This window comes from Macaca nemestrina, chromosome 3 (genome assembly GCF_043159975.1).
Source record: "Macaca nemestrina isolate mMacNem1 chromosome 3, mMacNem.hap1, whole genome shotgun sequence".
NCBI lineage: Eukaryota > Metazoa > Chordata > Mammalia > Primates > Cercopithecidae > Macaca > Macaca nemestrina.
Window position 1 is genome coordinate 143941593 of NC_092127.1, and position 14037 is coordinate 143955629.

A 14037-nucleotide genomic window follows, 5' to 3' on the forward strand; every position below is an offset into this window, starting at 1 on the left:
AATAATCAAAGTACATAAAACAATCTTTTATATACCATAAATAGAATAATACATGTTTATTAATTTGTTTAGATAGACCACTTCTGCCTCACACTTAAGGCCCCAAAGGAACAAGAATAAAAGCATTAGTTAGATTATCAGGAACTACAATGCTAAATAGAAAACATACCTCCATTCATCATTCCTTCTGGGTAAGCCAGTTTTAACTTTTTTCCCTAAAACTCAGAAAGTTGTGCCAGAATGTGACAAAATGTTCTATAACTTTAATCCCTGTTCACACAATTTTTTGCTGCTATATATAAAAGAGAAAAAATTTGAGTAGTCATTATAAGATCTATACATTACAAAAATTTGCCTATCTAACCATTACAATCTTCCTGACATGTAAGCATGTTCAAATTACCACAGATGAAGGAAACCATTTAAATGATTCTAAAAACACCAGTTTTAATTGTAAGATGTGTCATTTGATTTGTATGTTGGTCAAAGTTACCTAAATTACCTTTTAAAATCATTGGTATAAAACCAAAATTTTTCCAGAGCCACAATAATAATTGTTTCCTTTTTTCCTGGTGCATTATCTTAAAATGTTAACTTCAGCAGCAGTATTTTGAATAAAAACACTTTTGAGTGAGTGGTATTGAGATTAGACGTGCGGATTCTTAAGTCAAATTGCCTAAGTGTGTATTTTACCTCCACTGCTTACGAGCTGTTTGGCGTTACCCTCCCTAAGACACAGTCGACATTAGAAACATGGAGAAAATAGAACTTGCCTTACAGGGTTGGTGAGAAGATAAAATGAGATCTCTCTATCAACTGCTCAATAGGATGCCTGATATATAGAAATCTTTCAGCACATATTAAGTATTACCATCATTATGATCAGATCAACAATCCTGCTATTTCATGAATTCAGTATGTTATGTTTTCTACAAATACAGCAACTAGTTTTACGTTTTTATAAATGCCTGCAAAAAATCACAACAGGCAAAATATTTATTATATAATAACCGGAAAAATCTGTGACACCCACCTGCCAGCACAAAGATATGGTTTCCTGGTTCTCCTTGCTTAATAATATAACTCCCTTGCTGATAGTTTCTCCCATACATGCATTCCACCATGTCTTTGATCTGCTGAGGATCCAGTCTTTTCAGAAACTGATTTTTATTAAGGGCGTCTGTAATGAGCTTCTTCTCACTGTTATAATGGAAAAGAGATGTTAGTTACAATTAATGAAAATCATGTTTTGCTATGTAGATTTACTTTATTCTGTTTCTTGATAATATTATCTACAAACTTACAACTTTCTATCAAGAACATTTTTTTTCTAACGCCACCAAACATTTCATAACTACCACAGCTTACATGAAAAACCTATGAAAATATTTTTGAATATTATTCTGATAGTCATTATGGCACCAATATTATTATTGTTCCTAATTGCCATCAACACAAATGTACCATTTCCCAAGATCCGTAGATGCATTACTGATGGACACATGATTTTTTAGATGGAAAGCAAATCTCATTTATATAAAGGAGTTGCATTTAAGGGAATACAACACAGTCTTCACTCATTGATGTATTCATGTATGCATAGTGCCTATAGTACTAGTTATTTTATATTTTATTTAATCCTCATTACCATATTATGAGATAATTACTATTCCTATTTTAGGAAGAAGTAGACTAATAGGTAAGAAGCAACTAATTCTTCATGGGATTTAAAACTAAGTAGATGAATCTGAAGTCTGGGCTGCTTCCATTCTACCCCATTGTCTCTTCTGAGGGAGAAAGCTTCTAAGGGAGAAAGCCCTTGGGCCTTGGTAGGGTTGATCAGACATCGGTGGTGACAGTGACAGTCTAGGTTTGACTAGGTTTTACTCTAGATATGTGTGGACTAGACAGAACTGACATTTCCAATCTCACAGTCCATTCATTCCTCAAATCCAAGTTCTACTTGTTGATAATCCTATAACGCTCTGCTTTATTTTGGAAAAGATGTAGCTCAAAATAGTTACCCAATCTTCATTAAGATAAATTTAAAATGTTTTAGTTAAAATTCTTTATATGTATATTTCATAAAATTATTGTGCTGAAAGAAAAGATGCTCTATGGGCTAAGTCAGAATCTATACAATATATTTACTCTTGATCATAAAACTCAGCATGGTATTTTAAATACTTTTCTGTATTTTTCATTCAACCTCTCTCCCAATTACTGTCTGAAAACTGGTGATCTTTCTCTACACAAAAAGTTTTCAAACCAAAGATAAGACTTCATGAAATTAAATAATTCTTTCATGACCCTTTAGGCTACATGAAGATCTTTAGGCTACATGAAGAAAACAGAACGAAGTCTTGTACAAAGAAATTTCTTCTTCCCTACAGTGACTCAAAGCTATTCAAATTCTTTGAGTGCCTTGAGAAGTTCCATCTAATCTATTACCAAATCTTATCAATTCGTTTTAAAAAATATCACTGTTATCCATTTTATTTCCCATTTTCAAGGATGTCACCACAGTCCAAGAACAAATCTTAGGTCTGGACAACTTTAAAAGTTTATTTTCTTGGACTTAAGCTTCTAGCCTATTTTCCCTAAAATTCATCTGTACTATATCATCAGATTATTCTCACTAAAAAACATTTTTAAATGAATTTCATGCTTATCCAATTTATTTTCATCCACTAAAGCCAACTCACTTAATATATATTGAGAACATATCTTTGCTAGGTAATCCTCCTAGTACAACTGGTAGAACTGTGAACAGTATCAAGAAGCTCCAGCTTTCACAGACTTTATATGTTAGTATAATATTCTAGTCAGTGTTTCCTCAATGCCCACATATACCAATTTTCCAAAGTATGTTCCAAGAACACTGTTTCTTTATAAGCAAAAGTGTGCTACGTTGAAGCAACTTTGGAAATATACAATGCACACTTTAAAGATTCAAAGAAGTTTTACTGTAAACAAATCTCTTTAAACCAGTATTTCTCAAGCTTCAATGTCCTTTTTATTTATTTCTTTTTTGGTTTAACTTCATTCATTCAACATCCAACATTCCATGGAAGTACTCAAAAAGACTCTTTTGCCCATAGAAAAAGTATCAATATCCTACAACCCAATATTTATCATTTTCTACAACATGGCTCCAATCTATCCATTTAGTACTTACTCCCTAAACAATTTTTTTATTATAGATAAGCTGGTATCCTTATCATCCCCTATATCTTTGAACTTTGCCTTAAGAAATGGAACATGTTTTCTTTTATGACTTAACTTACTTTTTACTCCTCAACCTTTCCAAACCTTATACATCCACCAAGAAATCCTTCATGATTTTAAACTGGATGATTTTAAATGGATGCTGTAGTTTACACAATCCTTTCTTTCTCCTCTGAATTCCTAGAGTACTTATATTCACATCTGTTCTGCTTTTAAAATGACATTAAGCACTTACTTAGGACATAAAAATTAATTAAACATGACCCATGGTCTCAAAAAGTTTCCAGACTTTTATAACTTAGTGTATAAACATACTGTAATAGTCTCTAACTAGCAAAATTATCGCTATGAATTTTTCTCAAAAGTACATTATAAATTTAAAACGACTTATTTTAAAAATCTGATAAGTTTCGGCTAGGCATGGTGGCTCACACCTGTAATCCCAGCACTTTGGGAAGCCAAGGCGGGCGGATCACGAGGTCAGGAGATGGAGACAATCCTGGCTAACATGGTGAAACTTCGTCTCTACTAAAAATACAAAAAATATTAGCCGGACATGGTGGTGGGCACCTTGTAGTCCCAGCTACTCGGGAGGCTGAGGCAGGAAAATGGTGTGAACCTAGGAGGTGGAGGTGGCAGTGAGCCGAGATCACGCCACTGCACTCCAGCCTGGGCAATAGAGACTCTGTCTCAAAAAAAAAAAAAAAAAAGTAAACTTTGCAACTCCTTCTACAACTATGATAGACCAGCTATATCAGCATAACTCTTCCTGCTCCCACAAAACAACTATGAAAGCTGATTAGATAGATAGATAATCTCTTGGAAGCATTAAAGATCTATCAACATAGCAACAACTTAGAGTCATGATCTACAAGAGAACATGAGGCTGACAGTCTCCTCTGCATTTCCTTCAAGGCATTTCCTGCTTTTCAGGCAGCTACTGAACACAGTCTTGGCTATCTCGAAGACAAAAGTTCGTGTTCAAAGCACACCATGAAGTGGAATGATAGGATGCTTCATTCTTACTCCTAGGCTGCAGCCCTTCAGATGTCCCATCTGAAATCCTGGGTGTCTACCTGGGATTCTGGTAAACACCCAGGATTTCAGATGGGACATCTGAAGGGCTGCAGCCTAAGAGTAAGAACTAAGCAAAATAGGCTAGCTCTCAAAAACACTGAAAAGCAGCCACCAAACAAACAAAACGCTATTTTGGTTACAACTATCAGCGACTATATTAACTGCCTGCCAGAAGCAAACGTAAATATTCTCCATAGAAGTTCACAAAATCTGGACACTCAAATTTTCTCCACAGTTTTTTAAATAGCAAATATTTGTCATGACATCAGAAGTTACCAGGCATACTAAGAGAAAAGGCCAAATGACTGAGGACAGAGAGAAAAAAGACAATAGAAACAGAACCATAGTAGATCAATATATTGCAGCTATCAGGTGCAACTTTAACTATAAGCAATATGCTTTCAGGACAAACGGAGATGTCAGTAGAAAATGTGAATCTTTAAAGAAATCAAATGGGAATTCTAAAACTGAAAAACACAATATCAGAAGCTTGAAACTAAAAAGATCAGCTGGGACCCTGAAGAAAGAGAAATAATTGAGCTGAAACAATATATGAAGGAATCATATTTAAGAGTTAGCTTAAATCAGGCAGGGTGCAGTGTCTCACGCCTGTAATCTCAACACTCTGGGAGGCTGAGGTCGGTAGATTACGAGATCAAGAAATCGAGACCATCCTGGCCAATATGGTGAAACGCCGTCTCTACTAAAAATACAAAAATTAGCTGGGCTTGGTGGTACATGCCTGTAGTCCCAGCTACTCTGGAGGCTGAGGCAGGAGAATCGCTTGAACCCAGGAGGCAGAGGTTGCATTGAGCCAAGATTGCACCACAGCACTCTAGCCTGGCAACAGAGCAAGACTCTGTCTCAAGAAAAGAAAAGAAAAGAAAAGAAAAGCAGAGTTGGCAGAGTTAGCTTAAATCAATTATAAGATGTCAAGCACAGACAAGATGCCTTATAAACTCTGCATAAAATAAATAACAAAGAAAACCATATCTAGGCCTACCATAGTCAAATTGCTGAAAAACCAAATACAATGAGAAAACTCTAAAAAGCAGCTTAAAAAAAAAAGGCATTACTTTCAAATGACTAACTTACTCTTCAACAGAAATAACAGAAACCAGAACACAGTAGCATATCTTCAAAGCGTTTCAAGGAGCCTATTTCAATACCTTTACCCAGTGAAAATCACCTTCAAAAATGAAGGCAAAAGGAAGGTATTTTCAAAATGTTTTTCCGTTGGCAACAGACTTGTAACAGTGAAGAGCTCCAGACAGAAGAAATATGATCTCAGATGGAAACTGGCAGATGTTAGAAGGAAGAAAGAGCAATGGAAAATATAAATCTGTGGGTGATTAAAGAAAGCTTGTGTTTCTCAAAGAGCAATAATAATGCCTTGTGCAGTGTAAAATATATAATAAATAAATGTAGAAAACAGCCAAAACTGCAGAAGAGGGAACAATAAATGGAGTTCACATAATTTAAGGTCCAGCAATTGATAAAAGTACTAATCTATGTTATAAGTTTAGTAAGTTAAGGATGCATGCCGTAATTTATAGTGAGGCCTACAAGATCAGTCAAAGAATGTTTAACTAGAAAGCTAACAAGGATAGGCCGGGCGTGGTAGCTCATGCTTGTAATCCCAGCACTTTAGGAGGCCGAAGGCAGATGGATCACCTGAGGTCAGGAGTCTGAGACCAGCCTAGCCAACCCCGTCTCTACTAAAAACACAAAAATTAGCCAGGCATGGTAGCGGCCACCTGTAATCCCAGCTACTTGGGAGGCTGAAGCAGGAGAATCACTTGAACCTGGGAGTCAGAGGTTGCAGTGAGCTGAGATCGCACCATTGCACTCCAGCCTGGGCAGCAAGAGTGAAACTCCGTCTCAAAAAATAAAATTAAATAAATTAATTAATTAAAGAAACCTAACAAAGATAAAATAGAATTAAAATATATACTTAATCCTCAAAACATGGCAAACAGAAAGAGAAATTGAATAATATTAGATATTAGATTTAAACCCACATTTTTTTTTTACATTGGAGATAAATATACCAAATACCCCAATTAAAAGACAAGCTTGTCAGACCAATAAAATAAAATTTAAAAGGAAATACCAAATGTATATTGCAAATAAGATACATGCCTTAAAGACAATGTATGGAAAGGCCGAAAATAAAAAAGTAGAAAAAGACATACTATGTAAACATCAATTAAAAATGAATTTTTCGGCCGGGCGCGGTGGCTCAAGCCTGTAATCCCAGCACTTTGGGAGGCCGAGATGGGCGGATCACGAGGTCAGGAGATCGAGACCTTCCTGGCTAACACAGTGAAACCCCGTCTCTACTAAAAATAATACAAAAAACTAGCCGGGCGAGGTGGCGGGCGCCTGTAGTCCCAGCTACTCGGGAGGCTGAGGCAGGAGAATGGCGTGAACCCGGGAGGCGGAGCTTGCAGTGAGCCCAGAACGCGCCACTGCACTCCAGCCTGGGCGACAGAGCGAGACTCCGTCTCAAAAAAAAAAAAAAAAAAAGAATTTTTCTCTGATATAGGAAAGTAAGCCTTAATAAAAAACATATTTCTAGAAATAGAGAGGAATATTTCATATTTATATCATCAAGAATATCTAAATATTCTAAATATGTATCCACTTAATATGATAGCATCAAAATACATGGAACAAAACTGGCAAAATTAAAAGAAGAAATAGACAAGTGTCCCACATTAATTCTGGGAGATTTTACCACATCTCTCTAATTAATAGAATAAGCCAACAAAACTTAGTAAGTAGATCTGAATATTTGATTATTGAACTTTATTTAATCTCTCGACCTCATTGATATTTTAAATGTCTCTATTCAATAAATTCAGAATACACATTCATTTCCAGTGCACATTAAACCATCATAAAAACTGACCACATGGCAAACCACAAATCATTTCAAGAAATTTCATAAGACTGAAGTAATACAGAGTATATTCTTTAAATATAGTATTAATAGAATAAAGCTAGAAATCAATAACAGAAAAATCATAAAATCCTCAAATGTTTGAGAATTGAGCAATACATTTCTAAACAACCCATTGGTCAAAACTTAAGTTATAAGAAAAGCCAAATCATATTTTAAAATAAATAATAATAAAATATGACATAAAACTTGCAAGATGCAGTAAAAATGATGCATAGAAAATTCATGCTGTCAAATTATATAATAGAATAAATATTATAAATGAGCATCCTAAGCATCCATCTCAAAAGACTAGAAAAAGAAAAGTAAGTTGAACTCAAAAAAGGAAGGAAGAAAATAACACAATGACAGCAGAAAATAATCAAACAGGAAAAAAGAAGTATAGAAGTATAATGCAGAGAATCAACACAGCCCAAAATAATTTCTTTGAAAAGAATAATAAAATGATAATTCACAACAAGACAGGACTTGGGGAGTAAGAGAGGAAGGAGGTATAATTACTATTATTAGAAATAAGAAGGAGACATCACTATGGATATTACAGATATAAAAAGAGAAATGAGTAGTATGAACAACTTTACAGTTAAAAATTAAACTGCATTCTTGCCAAAACAGTTGTTCATACTATATAGTCCAGCATCAAGCAATTAAAAATAAAATTTTTAAAACAACATCATTTAAAATAGTTTCAAAAACATCGAGTATGGAAAACTGTGATGAAATGAAAAAAAATTTCTAGAAAAATAAACCACCAAATCTGAGACAAGAAATAGAAAATCTGATTAGCAATAAAGAAACTAAATCAAATATAAAAACTATCTCACCCAAAAAAGTCTAAACCCAAATGACCTTATTATTAAGCCTTATAGATATTCAAAGAAAAATTAATATTAAATTTATATAATATTTTCCAGAAAACAGGAAAGACGAATTTTTCCCAATTCATGTTATAGTGCCAGAATAGCCTGATAAGGAGTTATACTACAAAAAAGAAAAATGAAATCTAATATCCTTAATGAACAGAGGGACAAAAGTAAAAAACAAAACAAACAAGCAAAGTATAAAAAATAAATATTCTAGATTAGATTGAACGTTAATTAACATAATTATCAACATGAAAAGAATAAAGGAGAAAAATGTAGAAATATAGTAAGATGCAGAAAGAGTATTTGGTAAAATTAAACACTTGTAATACTTTTTGAATTAAGTAATACTTTTGGCAAATTAAATATAGAGGAAAATCTCCTTAATCTGATAAAATACATATATAAAACAAAACAAAAACACATCATATTACATCATGAAACATTGAAAGCTTTCCTACAGACATCAGAAATGGGACACTTCAATCCTGAATCAAAAGTCTGAGCAAATTTAATAAAGGGAGAAAGAAAAGAAACAAAAAGAAGAAAAATAAAATAAGAAAATAAAATATGTAAATGTAGAAAAAGAAAAAATTAAACTGCATTCTTTCCAAAAGATATGATTGCGTATATGAAAAATTCAAAAGAAAATACAGGTAAACCACCAATATCAACAGGCGATTTCAACAATCTCACTTGATACAAATTCACTATACAAATTTAATTGTATTTCTATATTCTAGTATTAAGCAATTAATAAAAACTTTTAAATAATTTAAAATAGTATCAACTATGAAAGATTATATCTAACAAAGATAAGTAAGATGTCTACACAGAATACAAAATACTATTAAAAGAGTGAGAGAAAACCTAACTAAATGGAAGAATATACCATGGTCATAGATTAGAACACTACATTTTTAATTATGTTAGTTACATTCAGGTTGATCAGGTTCAATGAAATCCCAATCAATGCTCTAAATTTAAAAATTTATGAAAATTGAGAAGCTGACACTAAAATTCTTATAGTCATAAAAAGGCCCAAGACTAGCTTCACAACATTGAAGAATAACAAAATTGCAACACTTAAAGTAATGGATATCAAAAATTACTATGAAAGAAAATAATTAAGAGAATATATACTACTGGCACAACAATGGATAAAAAGACTTTTGGGGAGTGACTGGCAAGATGGCCAAATAGGAACAGCTCCAGTCTGCAGCTTCCAGCAAGATCAATGCAGAAGGTGAGTGATTTCCGCATTTCCAACTGAGGTACCCAGCTCATCTCACTGGCACTGGTTAGAGAGTGGGTACAGCCCACGGAGGGCAAGCTGAGCAGGGTAAGGCATCGTCTCACCCAGGAAGGACAAGGGGTCGAGGAACTTCTGCCCCTAGCCAACAGAAGCCATGAGGGACTGCACCATGAGGCCCAGATACTACACTTTTCTCATGGTCTTCTCAACCTGCAGACCAGGAGATTCCCTTGGGTGCATATGCTACCAGGGCCCTTTGTTTCAAGCACAAAACTGGGTGGCCATTTGGACAGACACCGAGCTAGCTGCAGGAGTTTTTTTAATTTTTATTTTCATACCCCCGTGGTGCCTGGAATGCCAGCAAGACAGAATCGTTCACTCCCCTGAAAATGGGGTTGAAGCCAGGGAGCCAAGAGGTCTAGCTCAGTGGATCCCACCCCCATGGAGCTCAGCAAGCTAAGATCCACTGGTTTGAAATTCTCACTACTAGCACAGCAGTATGAAGTCAACCTGGAACACTCGAGCTTGGTGGGGGAAGGGGTGTCCGCCATTACTGAGGCTTGAGTAGACGGTTTTCCCCTCATAGTGAAAACAAAGCTGCAGGGAAGTTCAAACTGGGTGGAGCCCACCACAGCTCTGCAAAGATGCTGTGGCCAGACAGCCTCTCTAGATTCCCCTTCTCTGGGCAAGCCATCTCTGAGTGAAAGGCAGCAGCCCCAGGCATGAGTTAATAGATAAAACTCCCATCTCCCTGGAACAGAGCACCTGGGAGAAGGGGCAGCAGTAAGCACAGCTTCAGCAGATTTAAATGATCCTGCCTGCTGGCTCTGAAGACAGCAGCAAATCTCCCAGCTCAGAGCTCGAGCTCTGCTAAGGGACAGACTGCCTCCTCAAGTGGGTCCCTGAACTCCCATGCGTCCTGACTGGGAGACACCTCCCAGCAGGGGTCAACAGACACCTCATACAGGAGAGCTCCAGCTGGCATCTGGCAGGTGCCCCTCTGGGATGAAGCTTCCAGAAGAAAAACAGGCAGCAATCTTTGCTGTTCTGCAGCCTCCACTGGTGATACCCATGCAAACAGGGTCTGGAGTGGACCTCCAGCAAACTCCAGCAGACATGCAGCAGAGGGGCCTATTAGAAGGAAAACTAACAAACGGAAAGGAGTAGCATCAACATCAACAAAAAGGATGCCTACACAGAAGCCCCATCTGAAGGTCACCAACATCAAAGACCAAAGTATATAAATGTATGAAGTTGAGAAAAAACAGTACAAAAAGGCTGAAAATTCCAAAAACCAGAATGCCTCTTCTCCTCCAAAGGATCACAACTCCTCGCCAGCAAGGGAAGAAAACTGGACAGAGAATGAGTTTGATGAATTGACAGAAGTAGGTTTAAGAAGGTGGGTAATAACAAACTCCTCTGAGATAAAGGAGCATGTTCTAACCCAATGCAAGGAAACTAAGAATGTTTAAAAAAGGTTAGAGAAATTGCTAACTAGAATAATCAGTTTAGAGAAGAACATAAATGACCTGATGGAGCTTAAAAACACAGCACAAGAACTTCCTGAAGCATACACAAGTATCAATAGTCGAATCAATCAAGTGGAAGACAGGATATCAGAGACTGAAGATCAACTTAATGAAATAAAGAGTGAAGACAAGATAAGAGAAAAAAGAATGAAAAGGAACAAACAAAGCCTCCAAGAAATATGGGACCATGTGAAAAGACCAAATCTACGTTTGAGTGGTGTACCTGAAAGTGATGGGGAGAATGGAACCAAGTTGGAAAACACTCTTCAGGATATTATCCAGGAGAACATCCCCAACCTAGCAAGACAGGGCAACAATCAAATTCAGGAAATACACAGACCACCACAAAGATACTTCTCAAGAAGAGCAACCCCAAGAAACATAATCATCAGATTCACCAAAGTTGAAATGAAGAAAAAATGTTAAGGGCAGGCAAAGAGAAAGGTTGGGTTACCCACAAAGAGAAGCCCATCAGACTAAGTGGGGCATTTAGCCCATTTACATCTAAGCCAGAAGAGAGTGGGGGCCAATATTCAACATTCTTAAAGAAAAGAATTTTCAACCTAGAATTTCATATCCAGCCAAACTAAGTTTCATAAGCAAAGGAGGAATAAAATACTTTACAAACAAGCAAATGGTGAGAGATTTTGTCACCACCAGGCCAGCCTTACAAGAGCTCCTGAAAGAAGCACTAAATATGGAAAGGAGAAACCAGTACCAGCCACTGCAAAAACATACCAAATTGTAAAGACCATCAACACTATGAAGAAACCACATCAATTAATGGGCAAAATAACCAGCTAGCATCATAATGACAGGATCAACTTTACACATAATAATACTAACCTTAAATGTAAATGAGCTAAATGCCCCACTTAAAAGACACAGACTGGTGAATTGGATAAAGAGTCAAGACCCACTGGGGTGCCGTGTTCAGGTGACACATCTCACATGCAAAGACAAACACAGGCTCAAAAACAGGGATGGTGGAATATTTAACAAGCAAATGGAAAGTCACAAAAAGCAAGAGTTGCAATCCTAGTCTCTGATAAAACAGACTTTAAATCTATGAAGATCAAAAATGACAAAGAAGAGCATTACATAATGGTAAAGGGATCAATGCAACAAAAAGAGCGAATTATCCTCAATATATATGCACCCAATACAGGAGCACCCAGATCCATAAAGCAAGTTATTAGAGACCTACAAAAAGACTTAGCCTCCCACACAATAATAGTGGGAGACTTCAACACCCCACTGTCAATATTAGACAGATCAACAAGACAGAAAAATAACAAGGATATTCAGGACTTGATTCAGCTCTGTAGACCTAAGAGACCTCTAGAGAACTTCACCCCAAACCAACAGAATATACATTCTTCTCAGCACCATATCACACTTATTCTAAAATAAGTTGACCACATAATTGGAAATAAAACACTCCTCAGCAAATGCAAAAGAAAGGAAATCATAAAAAAAAAAATAAAAATAAAAAAATAAAACAGACTCTCAGACCACAGTGCAAACAAATTAGAACTCAGGATTAAGAAACTCACTCAAAACTGCACAACTATATGGAAACTGAACAACCTGCTCCTGAATGACTACTGGGTAAATAACGAAATTAACGCAGAAATAAATAAGTTCTTGGAAACCAATGAGAACAAAGACAGAACGTACCAGAATTTCTTGGATACCGTTAAAGCAGTGTTTAGAGGGAAATTTATAGCACTAAATGCCCATGGAGAAAGTGGGAAAGATCTAAAATCGACACCCTAACATCACAATTAAAAGAGCTAGAGAAGCAAGAGCAAACAAACTCAAAAGCTAGCAGAACAAAAGAAATTACTGAGATCAGAACAGAACTGAAGGAGACAGAGACATGAAAAACCCTTAAAAAAAATCAATGAATCCAGAAGCTGGTTTTTTGGAAAGATTAACAAAATAGATAGACCCCTAGCCAGACTAATAAATAAGAAAAGAAAGAAGAATCCAACAGACGAAATTAAAAAATGATAAAGAGGATATCGTCACTGATCCCACATAAATACAAACTACTATCAGAGAATACTGTAAACACCTCTACTCAAATAAACTAGAAAATCTAGAAGAAATGGATAAATTCCTGGACACATAAACTCTCCCAAGATTAGACCAGGAACAATTCAAATGCCTGAATAGACCAACAACAAGTTCAGAAATTGAGGCAGTAATTAATAGCCTACCGACCAAAAAAAGCCCAGAACCAGACAGATTCACAGTCAAATTCCACCAGAGGTACAAAGATGAGTTGATACCATTCCTTCTGAAACTATTCCAAACAATAGAAAAAGAGGGACTCCTCCCTAACTCATTTTATGAGGTCAGCATCATCCTGATACCAAAACCTAGCAGAGACACAACAAAAAAAGAAAATTTCAGGCCAATATCCCTAATGAACATCGATGCAAAAATCCTCAATAAAATACTGGGAAACCGAATCCAGCAGCACATCAAAAAGCTTATCCACTAGGATCAAGTCAGCTTCATCCCTGGGATGCAAGGCTGGTTCAACATACACAAATAAAAAAAACTTAATCCATCACATAAACAGAACCAATGACAAAAACCACACGATTATCTCAATAGATGCAGAAAAGGACTTCAACAAAATTCAACACCCCTACATGCTAAAAACTCTCAATAAACTAGGTGTTGATGGAATGTATCTCAAAATAATAAGGGCTATTTATGACAGATCCACAGCCAATATCATACTGAATGGGCAAAATCTGGAATCATTCCCTTTAAAATCTGGGGCAAGTCAAGGCTGTGTTTTCTCACCACCCCTATTCAATATAGTATTGGAAGTTGTGGCCAGGGCAATCAGGCAAGAGAAAATAAACAAAGGGTATTCAAATAGGAAAAGAGGACGTCAAATTGTCCCTGTTTGCAGATGACATGATTGTATATTTAGAAAACCCCATCGTCTCAGCCCAAAATTGCCTTAAGCTGATAAGCACCTTCAGCAAATCTCAGGACATAAAATCAATGTGCAAAAATTACAAGCATTCTTATACACCAGTAACAGACAAACAGACAGCCAAATCATGAGTGAACTCCCATTCACAATTGCTACAA

At 36.1% G+C, this 14037-nt stretch overlaps 1 protein-coding gene across 7 annotated transcripts in view; it reads right to left on the reverse strand.

Moving 5' to 3' along the window:
• LOC105463319 (protein kinase cGMP-dependent 2) overlaps positions 1 to 14037 on the reverse strand; it is a 155777-nt gene that overhangs the window by 76975 nt on the left and 64765 nt on the right. For all 7 annotated transcript variants that reach the window (XM_011710353.3, XM_071093567.1, XM_011710351.3 and 4 more), the window contains one exon: positions 1034 to 1200. In XM_011710353.3, coding sequence (XP_011708655.1) covers positions 1034 to 1200 — 167 coding nt within the window. The remainder of the gene's footprint in view (positions 1 to 1033; positions 1201 to 14037) is intronic.